General features: G+C 43.5%; 1 protein-coding gene across 1 annotated transcript in view; it reads left to right on the top strand.

The window, feature by feature from the left end:
- The window catches only part of syt14a (synaptotagmin XIVa), a 177,867-nt gene that overhangs the window by 7,421 nt on the left and 148,435 nt on the right, over positions 1-22,011 (top strand). The window contains exon 3 of the mRNA XM_038969530.1: positions 10,321-10,403. Coding sequence (XP_038825458.1) covers positions 10,321-10,403 — 83 coding nt within the window. The remainder of the gene's footprint in view (positions 1-10,320; positions 10,404-22,011) is intronic.

Genomic DNA, 22,011 nt, shown 5'->3' with positions numbered 1-22,011 from the left:
TGTCGTAACCGACTTCAGTTGGCAAATGCTCACCTTCGATGGCCACTGGCACACTGGAGAAGTGTGTGTGGGCGAGCGGTTGCTGATGTCAACGTTGTGAACAGAGTGCCCATGGCGGCGGTGGGGTTATGGTATTGGCAGGCATAAGGTACGGACAACGAACACAATTGCATTTTATCGATGGAAATTTGAATGCACAGAGATACCGTGGCGAGATCCTGAGGCCCATTGTCTTGCCATCCACCCCCATCACCTCATGTTTCAGCATGATAATGCACTGCCCCATGTCGCAAGGATCTGTACACAATTCTTGGAAGCTGAAAATGTCCCCGTTCTTCCACGGCCTGCATACTCACCAGACACCAGTCACCCATTGAGCATGTTTGGGATGCTCTGGATCAACGTGTTTGACAGCGTGTTCCAGTACCCTCCAATATCCAGCAACATCACACAGCCATTGAAGAGAATTTGTTCTTAACTCGCCTAGTTAAATAAAGGTTAAAAAATAATCATAAAAAAGAGGACCTGGACAACATTCCACAGGCGACAATCAACAGCCTGATCAACTCTATACGAAGGAGATGTGTCGCGCTGCATGAAGCAAATGGTGGTCACACCAGATACTGACTGGTTTTCTGATCCAGGCCCTGCCTTTTTTATTTTTTAAGATACTGTATCTGTGACCAAGAGATGCATATCTGTATTCCCAGTCATGTGAAATCCATAGATTAGGGCCTAATGAATTCATTTCAATTGACTGATTTCCTTATGAACTGTAACTCAGTTAAATCTTTGAAGTTGTTGCATGTTGCTTTTATAGTTTTCTTCAGTGTATATTGTGTAGCGTTGACCTGTTTACAGTGAACATCTGTTTCTAAATGAGTCCTCTCGGGGGAGCTTGGCATTTTGCAGATTGGTCTAGTTTATGCTGTTCTTTCAGTGTAGTTACCACTTAACCTCCAACAACCCACACACACAAGGTTGCTTTCTCACTGCAATAGTTTGAATAACTTTCATTTTGACCACTGACTGTATCTGCTATTACCCGATTATTCCTTGTCTTAATACTTTTGTAACACCTCTCTTTCTTTTTCTTGATACAATTCTAAAAATAGCCTTTGTAATATGTATAACTTGTCAGAGATTTATCTACAATGTTTATTAAAATAACATGATTTAAAAAAATTAATTAAAAAAATTAGAGCATTTTGGCTATTCAATAAAAAAAACATATGGTTTCACCATCACTAACCAATTATAAACTCAGCTTAGGATAAATAAAGGTTAAATAAAAAGCAGTGGCATGAATTTAAAGCAATAGATTGCAAGCTGATGCAGTGGTGCGTATTGATGGATGCCAAGGAAAGCCAGGCTTCCCCAAAAAATGTACCAATGAAAAGAAAAAACACATACAATTATTTATCAAGGGAGGCCAAATGTCTCTCTGTGTCTCATCATTTTCCTTCAATTCACAAGAGGCTGAATGTACAGTGTCTCATTGGAGAAAGCATCCGGACAAGCAAAACAGCGCGTCTCTGTATGTGTAGCCCATCTATATAATGCTGTCTGGTTAAAAAGAGTATGACATTGTTGCCGCCCATAGCATTGAATGCAAGAGAAGCCAGCGAGCATTTGGCCTCCCTTGATGAAGATAGTCATTTTCAAATAAAAAAAAATCAGCTTTGAGCCAAACTGAGTAAACTCAATTGGCGCACCAAAAAAAGTGTAATGGGAAACCAGTTGAAGCCAGTTGAAACCAGGATTTGGCTTCACACCAATCACATCACATCCAAAGCCAAACGTCATTGATAGAAGAAACATGAATTGTTGCATCTCGTTGTGTTGTTGTCCTCCTTAGCTAGCTAGCTAAAATTGTCCCTTTCCTAAATTAGTCATGGATGGAGATAGGGATTTGGACCAAAAAACCCCCGACATAATTCTCCGTATTAGCCAATGATTAGAACGTTGATTCTGATCCAACCATAAATTCATACATTGCGCCCCTGGCCTGAAAGGATGGAAGTTCAATATGTAGACGTCAATGATGTCGCTCTTGCTGCTGGTGAGTCTCTGATCCACCTCTACGCAGACGACACCATTCTGTATACTTCTGGCCCTTCTTTGGACACTGTGTTAACAACCCTCCAGACGAGCTTCAATGCCATACAACTCTCCTTCCGTGGCCTCCAATTGCTCTTAAATACAAGTACAACTAAATGCATGTTCTTCAACCGATCGCTGCCTGCACCTGCCCGCCTGTCCAACATCACTACTCTGGACGGCTCTGACTTAGAATATGTGGACAACTACAAATACCTAGGTGTCTGGTTAGACTGTAAACTCTCCTTCCAGACTCACATCAAACATCTCCAATCCAAAGTTAAATCTAGAATTGGCTTCCTATTCCGCAACAAAGCATCCTTCACTCATGCTGCCAAACATACCCTTGTAAAACTGACCATCCTACCAATCCTCGACTTCGGTGATGTCATTTACAAAATAGCCTCCAATACCCTACTCAATAAATTGGATGCAGTCTATCACAGTGCCATCCGTTTTGTCACCAAAGCCCCATATACTACCCACCACTGCGACCTGTACGCTCTCGTTGGCTGGCCCTCGCTTCATACTCGTCGCCAAACCCACTGGCTCCAGGTCATCTACAAGACCCTGCTAGGTAAAGTCCCCCCTTATCTCAGCTCGCTGGTGACCATAGCCGCACCCACTCGTAGCACGCGCTCCAGCAGGTATATCTCTCTGGTCACCCCCAAAACCAATTCTTCCTTTGGCCGCCAATTCTCCCTTTTGGCTCTCCTTCCAGATCTCTGCTGCCAATGACTGGAACGAACTACAAAAATCTCTGACACTGGAAACACTTATCTCCCTCACTAGCTTTAAGCACCAGCTGTCAGAGCAGCTCACAGATTACTGCACCTGTACATAGCCCATCTATAATTTAGCCCAAACAACTACCTATTTCCCTACTGTATTTATTTATTTATTTTGCTCCTTTGCACCCCATTATTTCTATCTCTACTTTGCACATTCTTCCACTGCAAATCAACCATTCCAGTGTTTTACTTGCTATATTGTATTTACTTCGCCACCATGGCCTTTTTTTTGCCTTCACCTCCCTTATCTCACCTTACTTGCTCACATTGTATATAGACGTATTTTTCTACTGTATTATTGACTGTATGTTTGTTTTACTCCATGTGTAACTCTGTGTTGTTGTATGTGTCGAACTGCTTTGCTTTATCTTGGCCAGGTCGCAGTTGTAAATGAGAACTTGTTCTCAACTTGCCTACCTGGTTAAATAAAGGTGAAATAAAACATGTAGCTAGATGTAGTTGGCTAATGTTAACTAGCTGGCTCATAGTTATGAGCCAGGTAGTCGAGGACAACAAAAACTAAAAGCGTGTACTATATGACAGTTATAGAGCGTTTTGGTAACATGAAAGAGAGGAGGATGGCATTGGTGTTTCTTTACAAGTAGCGTGAGTCAACATCGTTTTTTTCTACTTACACACACATCTAAATCAATAGTTGTTTAGTAGTCCGAAAATGTCAGAAACACTAACTTGATTGACCATGCTGTAGGTCATGTAACTGTTTGTTACATGCAATATGCTTTGTGGACTTTACCGAAAAGATGTTGCTCTCAGGTTTTGTGATGAAACAAAGGTGTGGTTGAATTTATTCTGCCACTGTGTCTTCTTATTGTGTTGGCCTTAGGTCTACTGTATATATCAAGGTGGCAAGCCATATGAACTAACAGGTTATAGAGCAAACCATGCAATTATCACAACACATAGGTTGTAATATGGCATTTTTAGGCTTCCACTGGGATTTTTATCCACCCACCGCTAGTGAGCTGATGTACATTGTATTTGGATTTTGACGCAAAACCATACATGTCTTGTAAACATTCTGAGTGAACTGGCAATGGGATTGGATGAGTGTTTCATTTGATTCTTGGAAACAATATGCACATTTTAGGAAACAGCTGTTGTGAACTGACAGTGCAGAGAAAAGTTCAACTCAATGTGCCAGTGAACTACAATGTAGCAGATTGGCGTCCGGACAAGGTTTCCCCTAGGTACAGATCTAAGAATCTTCCCGTCCCCCAATCCTAACCGTAACACTAGGACCGCTGGCCTTCAGAACCTACAAGTACCAGCCAAGAGTGTGTGTTCGGGCACCACCTGTAGCCTAGGCACAGTGTTGTTATCAACCAAAATAAATGCCATTGTAAAAAATGTATTAATTGATTGTAAGAAAGACATATGCCATTATTTTATCCTAACCCTTCCACCCCTCCCCTAATTGGAGTAAACTAATGGACAACAACACTTAGGCTTCTACTTCCAGTTTATACATACTATATACATTTTACGGACACAATGTATTTTACAATAGTTATCTTTTGTTTGTTTTTAATCCCATCCTTCAACTACCCTCAACCCCTCCCATCTATCTCTGAAAACCCTCCAGTTGGATTTTTATTTGCCATATATTTCTACCTGTGCTGTTTCACAAAAGTTCTGAACCTATATGCAGTGCCTTCAGAAAGTATTTAGACCCGTTGACTTTTCCAAATTTTGTTACGTTACAGCCTTATTCTAAAATGGATGAAATTAAAACAAAATCCTCAGCAATCTACTCACAATTCCCCATAATGACAAAGCGAAAACAGGTTTTTAGAATTTTTTGCTAATTTATCAAAAATAAAAAACAGAAATGTATCTTATTTACATAAGTATTCAGACTAGAGGTCGACCGATTATGATTTTTCAATGCCGATACCGATACCGATTATTGGAGGACAAAAAAAGCCGATACCGATTAATCGGCCGATTTATATTTAAAAAAAAAATAAAAAAAAAAAAAATATATATATATATATATATATATATATATATATCATACACACACACACACATTTTTGTAATAATGACAATTGCAACAATACTGAATGAACAATGAACACTTTTATTTTAACTTAATATAATACATAAATACACACACGCACACAGCTCTGAAGTGACAATGATACTGAAGAGTCTGCTTAGGAGACAAATACTCTCAACTGTTTGAATAAAAATAGAGTTTAAGTTACCTGTGATGAATGTTGAAAACAAAAACTTTAATTTCTATATGCAGGAAATCCTATTTTAATAATGGGCATGGTAAGAATTGACAACCAAAGTGCGAGTCATAATTCCCATGACACCTAGCAAAATCTGAAAAGCGGTTCCTTCATTTATTCCATAGGATATTTTTAGATTCACTTAAAATAAGGTCTGTGTTTCGTGTAGATCACCGTGCCAATTTTATAACTGTGTAGATATCAATAGGACAAGGTAACTCTGATCAATATTGGCTAAATATAAGCGAAGATAAAAAAAATTGTAGAGTGAATTTATGAAAATATGTTGACAAACGTTACCTTATCCTAGTGAGATTTACACGGGTATCAAAACGTTGAGGCGGTTTAAGCCTGCACGAAACACAGACCTTATTTGAAGTAGATCAATACATTCTCTATGGAAGACATGAACGATAAAATAACGAAGGAACCCCTTTCAAATTCAGCCGCAAGTTATTACAGGAATTATAACGCGTCGACTATTTCTCTCTAAACCATATACCTTTGACTAATCTGGAAACTATCACCTCGCAAACAAAACGTTTATTCCGTTCCGTATTTTATCTAACGGGTGGCATCCATGAGTCTAAATATTCCTGTTACATTGCACAACCTTCAATGTTGTCATAATTACGTAAAGTTCTGGCAAATTAGTTCGCAAAGAGCCAGGCGGCCCAAACTGTTGCATATACCCTGACTCTGCGTGCAATGAACGCAAGAGAAATGACACAATTTCACCTGGTTAATATTGCCTGCTAACCTGGATTTCTTTTAGCTAAATATGCAGGTTTAAAAATATATACTTGTGTATTGATTTTAAGAAAGGCATTGATGTTTATGGTTAAGTACACATTGGAGCAATGACAGTCATTGATTGATTGTTTTTTATAAGATAAGTTTAATGCTAGCTAGCAACTTACCTTAGCTTACTGCATTCGCTAACAGGCAGGATCCTCGTGGAGTGCAATGTAAGCAATGCAAGATTGGATCCCCCGAGCTGACAAGGTTAAAAATCTGTCGTTCTGCTAAACGAGGCAGAACGTTCCTAGGCCGTCATTGAAAATAAGAATGTGTTCTTAACTGACTTGCCTAGTTAAATAAAAATTAAATAAAGGTGTAAAAAAAAAAAGGCGCCCAGACGGGAGCCACTCCTCAGTAAAAGGCACATGACAGCCCGCTTGGAGTTTGCCAAAAGTCACCCAAAGGACTCTGACCATAAGAAACAAGATTCTCGGGTCTTATGAAACCAAGATTGAACTCTTTGGCCTGACTAACAAGCATCACGTCTGGAGGGAATTAGACACCATCCCTACGGTGAAGCATGGCGGTGGCAGCATCAGGCTGTGGGGATGTTTTTCAGCGGCAGGAACTGGGAGACTAGTCAGGATCGAGGCAAAGATGAATGGTGCAAACTCTATAGAGAGACCCTTGATGAAAACCTGCTCCAGATTGCTCAGGACCTCAGATTGGGGCGAAGGTTCACCTACCAACAGGACAATGACCCTAAGCACACAGCCAAGACAACGCAAGATTGGCTTTGGGACAAGTCTCTGAATGTCCTTGAGTGGCCCAGCCAGAGCCCGGACTTGAACCCAATGGAACATCCCTGGAGAGACCTGAAAATAGTTGTGCAGCAACGCTGAGACCTTGAGAGGATCTGCAGAGAAGAATGGAAGAAACTCCCGAAATACAGGTGTGCCAAGCTTGTAGTGTCATACCCAAGAAGACTCGTTGCTGTAATCGCTGCCAAAGGTGCATCAACAAATTATTGAGTAAAGAGTCTGAATACTTATGTAAATGTGATATTTCAGTTGTTTTTTAAATTAGCAAACAAATCAGTTTTTGCTTTGTCCTTGTGTGTAGATTGAGGGAAAAATGCAATTTAATCCATTTTAGAATAAGGCTGTAACAAACTGGAAAAAGTAAAGGGGTCTGAATGTTTTCCAAAGGCACTGTACATTTTACTGACAAACTATATTTTACCTCTCAACTCCACACAACCCCCTCTCATCTATCTCTTATCATCCATTTATTTTCTTCAATTTGCCATATATTTTTCAACTTTTATTATTGTTATTATTATATTATCAATTGACTATGACTTTTCAAATTACCCAGCAGTGCTATTTGTAGAGTTAGCTCCAGGTATATGTTGCATTTCTTCAGCCATTCCTGGACCTGCGATCAAAAACAAGCTACATATGGACAGTACCAAACAAATTATCTAAAATCTGCAGAGCTGGGATGGTTGTGTCCCCCATATATATGTTTGCACAGTACCAGTGAAAAGTTTGGACACACCTACTCACTCTGAAATAACACATGGAATCACGTAGTAACCAAAAAGTAGTTTAAACAATTTGAAATATATTTGAGATTCTTCAAAGTAGCCACCCTTTGCCTTGATGACAGCTTTGCACACTCTCAACCAGCTTCATGAGGCAGTCACCTGGAATGCATTCCAATTAACAGGAGTGCCTTGTTAAGTTAATATGTGGAATTTCTTTCCTTCTTAATGCGTTTGAGCCAATCAGTTCTGTTGTGACAAGGTAGGGGTGGTATACAGAAGATGGCCCTATTTGGTAAAAGACCAAGTCCTTATTATGGCAAGAACAGCTCAAATAAGCAAAGAGAAATGACAGTCCATCATTACTTTAAGACATTAAGATCAGTCAACCCGGAAAATTTCAAGAACTTTGAAAGTTTCTTCAAGCGCAGTCACAAAAACCATCAAGTGCTATGATGAAACTGGCTCTCATGAGAACCGCCACAGGAAAGGAAGACCCAGAGTTACCTATGCTGCAGAGGATAAGAGTTATCAGTCTTAGAAATTGCAGCCCAAATAAATGCTTCACAGAGTTCAAGTAACAGACGCATCTCAACATCAACTGTTCAGAGGAGACTGCGTGAATCAGACCTTCATGGTCGAATTTCTGCAAAGAAACCACTACTAAAGGACACCGATAAGAAGAAGAGACTTGCTTGGGACAAGAAACACGAGCAATGGCCATTAAACCGGTGGAAATCTGTCCTTTGGTCTGATGAGTCCAAATTTGAGATTTTTGGTTCCAACCGCCGTTTTTTTGTGAGACGCAGAGTAGGTGAATGGATGATCTTAGCATGTGTGGTTCCCACCATGAAGCATGGAGGAGGTGGTGTGGCGGTGCTTTACTGGTGACACTGTCAGTGATTTATTTAGAATTCAAGGCACAAAGCACGGCTACCACAGCATTCTGCAGCGATTCGCCATCTCAGTGGGACTAAGAGCAAACCAGATATCATTTGTTTTTCAACAGGACAATGACCCAACACACCTCCAGGCTGTGTAAGGGCTATTTGACCAAGAAGGAGAGTGATGGAGCACTGCATCAGATGACCTGGCCTCCACAATTACCCGACCTCAGTCCAATTGAGATGTTTTGGGATGAGTTGGACCGCAGAGTGAATGAAAAGCAGCCAACAAGTGCTCAGCATATGTGGGAACTCCTTCAAGACTGTTGGAAAAGCATTCCAGGTGAAACTGGTTGAATGCCAAGGGTGTGCAAATCTGTCAAGGCAACGGGTGGCAACTTAGAATCTTAAAAAAAAAAAATAGCATACAATTATTGTGACTCTTTCTATATTGTCCCTAACATCTTTACTCCCTAGCAACAGTTGTGGGGTACATACGCACACAAACACTCATACACACTTAACCCGTTTCCCCCACAAACAACCATAAACTCGGATGCACAACTGTTGTTCCATCCCAGAACCCAACTCAAGAACGGATTTGATTTACAAATGCATGTACAGTTGCAACTGTTGGAGAAGGCATGGAAAATGTAGCAAATTTAGAGATTTGTTAATTCCTAGCTGATGGGGATCATATATATACCCCCTTCCCCTGAAACACACACACTGGTCCCCCGTTGTGACCATTTCCCCAAGCATCTCTGTCCAGTCAGACGTTTGATTATTTTGTGCCACTAGGGCCACAATAATATGCCCCCTCTCTAAATGTCTGGGTGTGACCCTCCCCCCCATTGGTTACTGCAGCTAGTGTTGCCAGCACTACCACTACCTGGGTGGAGGCACCCCACCGGAGTCCCCGCCGGCTAGGTCATCAAGGTTCTCATTAGCAGCTTTGATAATTTCCTTGTATATTATCTCTCCCATCACAGGGCTTTGGCTTTGTAGGACCAATCCTGCCAGGCAGGTTCAAAATCTTGAGGGGACGTTGCTGCTTTAGTAGGTCTCTGACCACATTCATCTTTCTGATTTGGCTGCGTATAGGATACTTACAGTAGGCCCATAAAACAGATAAGGACTTGAGTCGCTCAGGTGGGTGTCTAGGGTATAGGGTTGGGGACCATTTCATCATGACGGACAATAAATAAGCTATATTTATAATAAAAAAAAAAAAAAGTATTTCCCTTAAATGCACAAAATTGAAAGAGCTCTCTCACGATTTGCAACCATTTATCCTTTTTCACTCGCTTAACGCCACACTTTTCCCAACAAACACACAAACCCCACCTCGCGTCACAATACATCCGCACATACCCACATACTGTGCCTTCTATGTCCTCTGTTTGTTGTGTTTTTATCCCTACCATGTCGATTGAGTACTTTTGTGTTTCAGTTCCTTATAATTGAAGATGTATTTTTTTTAGCTAATTATCCTTTCTTCTAATGCTGTCTCATCCATTTATAAATTACTATAAAAGGAAAGTCGAATGCAAATTATTTTCCAACGTTCCCTATCTAGAATGTTGTAGTTTATTTATTTAACAGTTGTTGTATTTGTATTGCTTTTCTATATATATACCATGGATAGTATTGGTTGTTCCATTATTCCACTCCTCTATGGGAACTTTGCAATATTTAGAATAGCCATGGAGTAGTCTTTGTGTCTCGGAACATTTGGTTATCAATATACAGTTTATCGACTATTAGAGCTACATGTTTCCCTTTTAATCGATTTTCCTTGACGATTGGGTACAGAACTTTGCGTCTTTCTGCTATTTCTTTCGGGAACTGATCATTCATGCCTATTTTCGTGCCAGCAAGTGTTAAACCCAGGCTTTTAACCATTATTTTATCTTTAAAGAATGCAAATTTGCCAACGATTGGGTGCTCATATCTCTGTCCTAAACGGTGTACACGCTTGAGTTGGATTTTGTCGACAGCTTCGCCTGGGATTTGAAGCACTGTAAGGAGGAACTGCCTAACTACGCCCTCAGGAACTTCTCCTTCTTTCTCTTGGATACCAGTAAGTACCAGATTTTCTCTCATAGATCTAGTCTGTGTGTCAAGTAAGGCTTCTCTCAGAAAGATGTGCTCCTTTTTTAAGTTCATTATCTTCTGTTTCAATCTTCCTTTTAGCTTGTTTGTTTGTTTGTTTCTCTATTGCCGCAGCTTTTTCGTCACTCATCTCGAGGCTCGCCTTCAACTCCTTTATATGCTTACTGACTAATTCAAGTATGCCCAGTTCGTCATTTATAAATTTTTCACAGATCAGTTTCCACCGTTATCATTCCCGGTGGTGAAAAGCTTAATTGTCTGTGTCCGTCGAGGGCTCACGTTTTCTTTTAGAGAAACCCGTCATGTTCGGGTGTTGCTTGTTTTCATAATATTTGTAGATACATTTCTCTAGCCTTATGATTCGTTTTGTGTTATACAGATTGAAGCTTATTACCCACCAGTATGTGAAGTGCTAATATTTAGTCTAACTTACAGTATTGAATATGTTTTTATCTTGAGGTGATCTGCACTGCTGTGTTTAGTCTGCCATCTTGATAGGCCCTCTCAATTCTTATTAGCCAATGCCCGTCACGTGATCGGGTCGTTCTCACAGGCTACAAATGAAGACAGACACATCGGGGACGCAACTGCGAACGTCCTTATCAAATTCCGAGGTGCATATTGAAGATGTTGGAAGAACTGTCCACATTTACATTTTTGTCAGCCAACAAGATGAATAGGCCTAACGAACAGCAAAAGCACTAGCCTATGTCAGTCTACTATCCCCCACAGTACAAAAGTTGACCTATTCTATGAGAAATAAATATTCCAAATATAGTCGGGGACAGTTGTGGGATGCGATAGATCCCAAATCAATACAACCACTTGCATTGAGGCTGATGCAACAGATCAGAAAGTTAACCTTTAAAATGTTGATAAACGATTACGCTATTTCTTCACATAAGCGCAGCAATGCGCAAAATGCAATCAATTAGCAGGAAAACACTATTCCTCAAAAGTGACTGCAAATGCAATTATGCATGTAATGCTTTTATTATAAAGATGGATTTTTATGGTGAAAAATTATCAAAGCAAATTTTATTTTTCACATACACATGCTTAGCGGATGTTAATGCGAGTGTAGCGAAATGCTTGCGCTTCTAGTTCCGACCATGCAGCAATATCTAACAAGTAATCTAACAATTTCACAACAACTACCTTATACACACAAGTGTAAAGGAATGAATGAATATATGGATGAGCGATGGCCGAAAGGCATAGGCAAGATGCAGGAGATGGTATAGAGTACAGTATATACATATGAGATGAGTAATGTAGGGTATGTAAACATTATATAAAGTGACATTGTTTAAAGTGGCTAGTGATACATTTATTACATCCAATTTGTTATTAGTAAAGCGGCTAGAGATGAGTCAGTATGTTGGCAGCAGCCGTTCAATGTTAGTGATGGCTGTTTAACATTCTGATGGCCTTGAGATAGAAGCTATTTTTCAGTCTCTCGGTCCCTGCTTTGATGCACCTGTACTGACCTCGCCTTCTGGATGATAGCGGGGTGAACAGGCAGTGGCTCGGGTGGTTGTTGTCCTTGATGATATTTTTGGCCTTCCTGTGACATCGGGTGGTGTAGGTGTCCTGGAGGACAGGTAGTTTGCCCCCGGTGATGCGTTGTGCAGACCTCACTACCCTCTGGAGAGCCTTACGGTTGTGGGCGGAGCAGCTGCCGTACCAGGCGGTGATACAGCCCGAACAGGATGCTCTCGATTGTGCATCTGTAAATGTTTGTGAGTGTTTTTGGTGACAAGCCGAATTTCTTCAGCTCCTGAGGTTGAAGAGGCGCTGCTGCGCCTTTTTCACCACGCTGTCTGTGTGGGTGGACCATTTGTAACTCACGCGCCGTGTATGTGTGCCAGTTAGGCTTTATACCAGTTGTAAAGTGGATTAATGTGCTTCATTTTAAGAAGTTATTTCGACACTTTAGTTGTGATACAAACCTTATCAAAACATATAGGCCTATGTGCTGTTTCTTGCCTTACTGCACACAAGCTGGGCCTCATTCACAAGTGCTAGGCTAATATTTTCCCCCATCGGACTACTCTTGATTTAATCTTGTCTTTACATATACTAAATCATTTGTTTTGATTTAGAATTTTCCATCATCATCCACCTGTCTCGAAGCAGGGGAAAAAATACATGTCATCTATGCACTTAAATAGCGAATGGACAATGCTTTTCCCGTGGTTCATTTTCACTGCAAATCTTGGAGTAGTCCTACATAACCGGAGACAATAGCACCAGGTTTTTCCTCTTCTGTTTCCAAGGCTTGATTACAACCTATTACAAATGGTGCCAACATTTTGTGGCTGTTCTTTCAGCAGGAGAGAGGGTGAATGAGTCAAAGACAAGACTGGGCCCCCCAGCACCCCACGGTATGGCTTGTTATATCGCTGTGTCAAAGACCTAACTTGGTCCAGCACCCCATGGTATGGCTTGTTGTATCGCTGTGTCAAAGACCTGGCTGGGCCCAGCACCCCACTGTATGGCTTGTTATATTTCTGTGTGTGTGTTTGTGACCTGAGGAACATGTAACATGGTTTCAGAAGAAAGCCACTTTCAATTTCCTTATGTTGGAGGCTTTCATCAAGGTAATTGTTGCCTGGTGTAATGTGACTAACACGACTTCTCTTTAGAGCGTGTGTCATCCTGCAGCACAACACGTTACCCTTTATAAAGCACATGTTTGTCATATTCAACATAGTGGGTTATGTCACATTTGACATTGGTTATTGTCACATGGTTATGCCACATTTATATACCTTTTATAAGGCATGGCATAGTTAGAAATGCTTTGTAACATGTATGTAATGCTTAGAAGCAAGGCATTATGAAGTGTTTGTAAGCTGAATGTCATTTTAAAGCGGGATCTAAAAGTTTATAGTCATCAAGATGACACTAAATCAATTGCTTTAAACAGATTCATATATTTGGTTTGGAACTGTGGATTTCTTATCATACGCTGTCACACCCTGGCCTTAGTTATCTTTGTTTTCATTATTATTTTAGTTAGGTCAGGGTGTGACATGGGGAAGTATGTGTTTTGGTTTGTAGGTTTAATGGGGTAATGTCTTGTCTAGGTGTTTGTATGTCGATGGCTGCCTGGATTGGTTCTCAATTAGAGACAGCTGTGGTTTATTGTCTCTAATTGGGAGCCATATTTAAGGCAGCCATGGGCATCATGTGTTTGTGGGTAATTGTCTATGTTGAACGTTTGTTGCTTGTCTGTGTACTTACGTTATTTAGCTTCACGGTCGGTTGTTGTTTTGTTAGTTTGTGTATAGTGTTCGTTTTCGTGTTTTTCTCTCTTCCACAATAAAGAGATGTATTTTGCACACGCTGCGCCTTGGTCCAATCTCTCACAAGAAGACGATCGTGACAGAATTACCCACCAATCCAGGACCAAGCGGCGTGTCAAGCGGCAACAGGACCCACCTACACAGGATTCATGGACATGGGAGGAGATACTGGATGGAAAGGGTCCTTGGGCACAACCGGGAGAATATCGCCTCCCTCGTGAAGAGCTGGAGGCAGCTAAAGCCGAGAGGAGGCGATATGAGGAGGCAGCACGGAGGCAAGGCTGGAAGTCCGTGAGTACTACCCAAAAATTTCTTGGGGGGGGCCTTAAAGGGAGTGTGGCGAAGTCAGGTAGGAGACCTGCGCCTACTCCCTGTACTTACCGTGGAGAGCGAGAGTACGGGCAGACACCGTGTTACGCAGTAGAGCGCATGGTGTCTCCTGTATGCGTGCATAGCCCGGTTCGGTACATTCCAGCTCCACGTATCGGCCGGGCTAGATTGAGCGTTGAGCCGGATGTCATGAAGCCGGCCCAACGCATCTGGCCACCAGTGCGTCTCCTCGGGCCGGCTTACATGGCACCAGCCTTACGCATGGTGTCCCCGGTTCGCCTACATAGCCCGGTGCGGGTTATTCCACCTCCCCGCACTGGTCGGGCGACGGGGAGCATACAACCAGGTAAGGTTGGGCAGGCTCAGTGCTCAAGGGAGCCAGTACGCCTGCACGGTCCGGTATTTCCAGCGCCACCTCCCCGCTCCAGCCCAGTACCACCAGTGCCTACACCACGCACCAGGCTTCCAGTGCGTCTCCAGAGCCCTGTTCCTCCTCCACGCACTAGCCCTATGGTGCGTGTCTCCAGCCCTTTACCACCAGTGCCTAAACCACGCACCAAGCCTCCTGTGTGTCCCCAGAGTCCTGTGCGTCCTGTTGCTGCTCCCCGCACTAGCCCTGAGATGCGTGTCCTCAGCCCGGTACCACCAGTTCCGGCACCACGCACTAGGCCTAATGTGCGTTCCCAGGGTCCAGCATGCCCTGTTCCTTCTCCTCGCACTAGCCCTGAGATGCGTGTCCTCAGCCCGGTACCTCCAGTTCCGGCACCACGCACCAGGCCTACAGTGCGTCTCAGCCGGCCAGAGTCTGCCGTCTGCCCAACGGCGCCTGAACTGCCCGTCTGCCCAACGGCGCCTGAACTGCCCGTCTGCCCAACGGCGCCTGAACTGCCCGTCTGCCCAACGGCGCCTGAACTGCCCGTCTGCCCAACGGCGCCTGAACTGCCCGTCTGCCCAACGGCGCCTGAACTGCCCGTCTGCCCAATGGCGCCTGAACTGCCCGTCTGCCCAATGGCGCCTGAACTGCCCGTCTGCCCAACGGCGCCTGAACTGCCCGTCTGCCCAACGGCGCCTGAACTGCCCGTCTGCCCAACGGCGCCTGAACTGCCCGTCTGCCCAACGGCGCCTGAACTGCCCGTCTGCCCAACGGCGCCTGAACTGCCCGTCTGCCCAACGGCGCCTGAACTGCCCGTCTGCCCAACGCCGTCTGAACTGTCCGTCTGCCAAGCGCCGCATGAACTGCCCGTCTGTACTGAGTATTCAAAGCCGCCCGTCTGTACTGAGCCTGCAAAGCCGCCCGTCTGCCATGAGCCTTCAGAGCCTTCCGCCAGACAGGAGCCGCTAGAGCCTTCCGCCAGACAGGAGCAGCCAAAGCCTTCCGCCAGACAGGATCAGCCAGAGCCTTCCGCCAGACAGGATCAGCCAGAGCCTTCCGCCAGACAGGATCAGCCAGAGCCTTCCGCCAGACAGGATCAGCCAGAGCCTTCCGCCAGACAGGATCAGCCAGAGCCTTCCGCCAGACAGGATCAGCCAGAGCCTTCCGCCAGCCATGAGCAGCCAGATCCGTCAGCCAGCCATGAGCAGCCAGATCCGTCAGCCAGCCATGAGCAGCCAGATCCGTCAGCCAGCCATGAGCAGCCAGATCCGTCAGCCAGCCATGAGCAGCCAGATCCGTCAGCCAGCCATGAGCAGCCAGATCCGTCAGCCAGCCATGAGCAGCCAGATCCGTCAGCCAGCCATGAGCCGTCCAGCCAGGATCCACCAGAGCCAGCCAGCCAGGATCCGCCAGCCAGCCAGGATCCGCCAGAGCCAGCCAGCCAGGATCCGCCATTCAGTCCGGTGCTGCCCCTCAGTCCGGTGCTGTCCCTCAGTCCGGTGCTGTCCCTCAGTCCGGAGCTGCCGTCCCTCAGTCCGGAGCTGCCGTCCCTCAGTCCGGAGCTGCCCCTTATCCTGGTGCTGCCCCTTAGTCCGGTGCTGCCCCTTAGTCCGGTGCTGCCCCTTAGTCCGGTGCTGCCCCTTAGTCCGGTGCTGCCCCTTAGTCCGGTGCTGCCCCTTAGTCCGGTGCTGCCCCTTAATCCAGTGGGGTTAAGTTGGCGGGTGGTCATTTGGAGGAGGCTAAGAAAGCGGGTAGTGACTATGGTGGGGTGGGGACCACGACCAGTGCCAGAGCCGCCACCGTGGACAGACGCCCACCCAGACCCTCCCCTAGACTTTATGCTGGTGCGCCCGGAGTTCGCACCTTAAGGGGGGGGTTATGTCACACCCTGGCCGTAGTTATCTTTGTTTTCATTATTATTTTAGTTAGGTCAGGGTGTGACATGGGGAAGTATGTGTTTTGGTTTGTCTAGGGGTTTGTAGGTTTAATGGGGTAATGTCTTGTCTAGGTGTTTGTATGTCGATGGCTGCCTGGATTGGTTCTCAATTAGAGACAGCTGTGGTTTATTGTCTCTAATTGGGAGCCATATTTAAGGCAGCCATGGGCATCATGTGTTTGTGGGTAATTGTCTATGTTGAACGTTTGTTGCTTGTCTGTGCACTTACGTTATTTAGCTTCACGGTCGGTTGTTGTTTTGTTAGTTTGTGTATAGTGTTCGTTTTCGTGTTTTTCTCTCTTCCACAATAAAGAGATGTATTTTGCACACGCTGCGCCTTGGTCCAATCTCTCACAAGAAGACGATCGTGACATACGCGCCTGTCCATTGCAGGACTCAGGACACAGTTGTCATTTTCAAACTCAAATGGCAGTGAAAAATTGGGGCGCTCTCTTTTATAAAAGTTGCTGGCCACAAACAAATATACAGCCAAGCTATCACTCAAATGAGAACCAACCCCTGTCACTATTTAGAACTGCCTGTGGAGAAATTATTAGTTGAAATTATCTAGTCAAAAATATTTGCCATCTACCGTAACCGTTCTCCCACAAGGAGATGAGTTGATAAATGGCTACTACGGTTCTATCGACAGGTGCTGTGTATATGATTCTTAGTGCAAATTTAGACGCATTTAAAATGCCTAGTTAGCCAAAAGACAAAGTAAACCAGTACCTTTTTTAAAAGTTGCAGTTCATTTTCTCAGTTCATTGTGGTTAGCCTTTTTAGAAGAGATCAAATGGCACACGTAGCGTCAGCGAATTGTAGTCTCGTACGAACCATACATTCTGTTTCGCTGCACGGATCATGTATATGACCAGATTCAAACCATTTGAGCCCCTCCCTTTCCCTCCACCGTATGGCCGGACCAATCAGCGTCCTCTGATCATTTTTTGGGGGTGGTTTATTTGATGACGGCAATCATAGCATGGTTGCGCTTGAGGAGGTTAGTGTTGATGCTGCTATAGCAGCGGTCATATCAGAACTGGTGGGCATAACTTAATTGAAAGAACAGCAAATACAGTGAGCTCGTAAGGTATTGGGACAGGTACAGCTTTTTAAAAACAGTTTTGGCTCTGTACTCCAGCACTTTGGATATGAAATGATACAATGACTGAGGTTAAAGTGCAGCTTTAATTTGAGGGTATTTTCATCCATACCGGATTAACCGTTTAGAAATTACAGCACTGTAATTAGGGGACCAAAAGTATTGGGACAAATTCACTTATGTGTATTAAAGTAGTAAAAAGTAAAGTATTTGCTCCCATTTTCATAGCACACAATAACTACATTAAGCTTGTGACTGTACAAACTTGTTGGATGCATTTGCTGTTTGTTTTGGTTGGGTTTCAGATTTATTTTTTGCCCAATGGAAATTCATGGGAAATAATATATTGTGTCCTTTTGGAATCACTTTTTTATTGTAAATAAGAATAGGATATGTTTCTAAAACATGTCTACATTATTGTGTATGCTACCATGATTATGGATAATATAGCCACAAGCTTATGGGATCAAATACTTAACTTTTTACTACTTTAATACACATACAGTGGCTTGCGAAAGTATTCACCCCCTTGGCATTTTTCCTATTTTGTTGCCTTACAACCTGGAATTAAAATAGATTTTTGGGGTGTTTGTATAAATTGATTTACACAACATGCATACCACGTTGAAGATGCAAAATATTTTTTCTTGTGAAACAAACAAGAAATAAGACAAAAAAACAGAAAACTTGAGGGTGCATAACTGTTCACCCACCAAAGTCAATACCTTGTAGAGCCACCTTTTTGCAGCAATTACAGCTGCAAGTCTCTTGGGGTATGTCTCTATAAGTTTGGCACATCTAGCCACTGGGATTGTTGCCTGTTCTTCAAGGCAAAACTGCTCTACCTCCTTCAAGTTGGATGGGTACCGCTGGTGTACAGCAATCTTTAAGTCATACCACATATTCTCAATTGGATTGAGGTCTGGGCTTTGACTAGGCCATTCCAAGACATTTAAATATTTCCCCTTAAACCACTCGAGTGTTGCTTTAGCAATATGCTTAGTGTCATTGTCCTGCTGGAAGGTGAACCTCCGTCCCAGTCTCAAATCTCAAGAAGACTGAAACAGGTTTCCCTCAAGAATTTTCCTGCATTTAGCACAATCCATCATTCCTTCAATTCTGACCAGTTTCCCAGTCCCTGCCGATGAAAAACATCCGCACAGCATGATTTTGCCACCACCATGCTTCACTGTGGGGATGGTGTTCTCGGGTGATGAGAGGTGTTGGGTTTGCGCCAGACATAGCGTTTTCCTTGATGGCCAAAAGGCACAATTTTAGTCTCATCTGACCAGAGTACCTTCTTCCATACGTTTTGGGGAGTCTCCCACATGCCTTTTGGCGAACTTATTTTTTTTGGCCACTCTTCCGTAAAGCCCAGCTCTGTGGAGTGTATGGCTTAAAGTGGTCCTATGGACAGATACTCCAATCTCCGCTGTGGAGCTTTGCAGCTCCTTCAGGGTTATCTTTGGTCTCTTTGTTGCCTCTCTGATTTAATGCCTTCCTTGCCTGGTCTGTGAGTTTGGTGGGCGGCCCTCTCTTGGCAGGTTTGTTGTGGTGCCATATTCTTTCAATTTTTTAAATAATGGATTCAATGGTGCTCTGTGGGATGTTCAAAGTTTCTGATATTTTTTATAACCCAACCCTGATCTGTACTTCTCCACAACTTTGTCCCTGACCTGTTTGGAGAGCTCCTTGGTCTTCATGGTGCCGCTTGCTTGGTGGTCCCCCTTGCTTAGTGGTCTTGCAGACTCTGGGGCCTTTCAGAACAGGTGTATATATACTGAGATCATGTGACACTTAGATTGCACACAGGTGGACTTTATTTAACTAATTATGTGACTTCTGAAGGTAATTGGTTGCACACGATCTTATTTAGGGGCTTCATAGCAAAGGGGTGAATACAGGTGTTATTGACTGTACGTTTGTTTATCCCATGTGTAACTGTGTTGTTTGTGTCGCACTGCTTTTCTTTATCTTGGCCAGGTCGCAGTTGTAAATGAGAACTTGTTCTTTACTGGCCTACCTGGTTAAATAAAGGTTAAATATTATTATTCTTTTTTAAATATGCACGCACCACTTTTCCGTTTAATTTTTTTGGGACATTTTTTAACAAGGCTTTTCTATGGGGAAGATATGTTTTTGCTCTTCTCCCGACTTGATTGGGCATGAGCTTGCTAGCTTCGCTGGGACGGATCGAGGACCCAATTCTCACTGTTGTGTCGCTGTTGTCGCCCTCATTGAGGAGCAGATCAGAGATGCTGCTAAGCAGGATATCACTGCTATGCAGCTTGTAAATAATGACGCAGACATCCTCCATGGACGTTGGCAGATTGATTTCGGTAACCCAGAGTCTTGGTTGCTGAAGTGGCGGAATATGTTGGCATCGACAGTGTAACGTTATTGAGAAAATCTCATGTTGATTGATCTCTGTCGGCGCCATCATTGGTGAGGTTATACATTGAGCTCGTGTTATTCTACAAGGCCTATGGTCATAGCCAATATGCCTACAGTACCCTTCTACTGACCCTTCCAATATCCCCCTTGACTTTCACCTGGAATAATTCAACAACTTCATTTTTGAAGGGCCTGGGTCCAAACATAACTGAGAAAGCAGCAGACACGATTAGCAAGTCCATTGGTGTCATGAAGGACTTGATGGACACCACAGATGCTGAGTTGGAGGCATCAAAGTCTAGATGCGTCCATCATGCTGCTCGCCAGACCGAGGGCATCAAAATCAAATTGTATTTGTCACATGCACCGAATTCAACTGGTCTAGACTTTACCATGAAATGCTTGCTTACGAGCCCTTCACAACGATGCTTACGAGCCCTTCCCAAAGATGTAGAGTTTAAAAATAATAATAGAAATAAAATAGTAACACGAGGAATAAAAATTACGTAAGAATGGAGCTATATACAGGGAGTACCAGTACCAGATCAATGTGCAGAGGTATTTATGAGGTATGAGGTACTTAAGGTAGATATGTACAGGGCAGGGTAAAGTGACTAGGCATCAGGATAGATAATAATAAGAGTAAAGTAAAGAACAGAAGCAGCAGCAAATGATGTGTAAAAGTTTGAGTGTGCGTGTTTGTTTGTAATGTGTATGTGTGTTGTGTTTGTATGCGTGGGAGTGTCAATTTAGTGCATGTGAGTGTATACTGTACAGTCTAGTGAGTGTCCGTAGGGACAGTGCAAGATAGAGTGAGTGTAGATAGTAAATTAATGGTACCCAAACTATTTAGCACTCTGGTTATTTAGCAATCGTGTGGCTTGGGGGAGAAGCTGTCTCGGAGCCTGTTGGTCCGAAAGCAATACTCCGGTACTGCTTGCTGTGGGGTAGCAGAGTCTATGGCTTGGGTGGCTGGAGTCTTTGGCAATTGTTCGGGCTTTCCTCTTACACCGCCTGATATAGATGTGATGGATGGCAGGGAGCTCTTCCCCAGTGATGTACTGGGCTGTCCGCACCACCCTCTGTAGGACTTTGCGATGAATTTGCCATACCCAAGTGGTGACGTAGCCAGTGAAGATGCTCTAGAGAGTGCAGCTGTAGAACATTTTGAGGATCCGAGGGCCCGTGCCAAATCTTTTCAGCCTCTTCATTTTAGCCCTTGTGGAGGTTGTCAGGGAGACAGAGCTGTTCAAAACCCAACCAGAGCGAGAGTTCACAGCATTCCCTGGTTTTAACAGAAACTCTCAAAAGTGAAGTGCAGTGAGTTGTAGGGGTGGATAAATGTTCCAGTTTGATTTGAAACAACTCAGGTGCCAGGTTAGCTGGGGATGTGGGTGGCTTAGTCTGACCATCAAACCCTGTCTGAGGTAGACAGTGATTGGGAGTTAAGGAGTAGGAGTAGGCTAAGTCAACTAATGTTGTCACTGGAAATACTTTTTATTGATCTGTATTTGTATTTATTTAAGTTTTGTATTCAACAGTACAACTTTGCATCTGTATAACTTTCCATGTGTCATCGTTCTGTTGTCTACAGTAACAAAGTAAGAATCTAACTCTCAATTTTGTTTCTTGATTCATTCATCATTTGAAAAACGCCATAATGTTAGCAGTTGAAGATAAACAACACCACTGACAGTTTTGAGCAACAATTATGACGACCGTTTTAATCAGTGTCATTTGGACAAATAACAACATACAGATTGTGTTACAATCTCATTTTGGAGCAGACATTCACACTAACTAACTACTATATAGAGCAAGAATGTCTGCAGCTAACTCTGCAATTCCCCTCTGTTGATGGAAGAAAAAAAACAGATTTTGTACTATGGGAGTGTCTTGCTGTAGTACATTCCAATCAGTTGGGTTTCAGCCTTACGCTCCTGGTCTCTGTCAATCCAGGCATTTTCACCTAGTTCTGCTTTTAAGATAATTAAAAACCTTTCCTCATGCCTTTCGTGAACGGCAGTAAATAAGGATGGGTGACATCGATAGCCTCTTGTCTCTGACCTCCTTCACTATCCAATCTAGGCAGCTCGGGTTATCTGCAGGCCCTTGACTCAGTCCACG

Source organism: Salvelinus namaycush, chromosome 30, assembly GCF_016432855.1.
Source record: "Salvelinus namaycush isolate Seneca chromosome 30, SaNama_1.0, whole genome shotgun sequence".
NCBI classification, from domain to species: Eukaryota; Metazoa; Chordata; class Actinopteri; order Salmoniformes; family Salmonidae; genus Salvelinus; species Salvelinus namaycush.
This window is presented reverse-complemented; position numbering and strand designations above follow the sequence as displayed.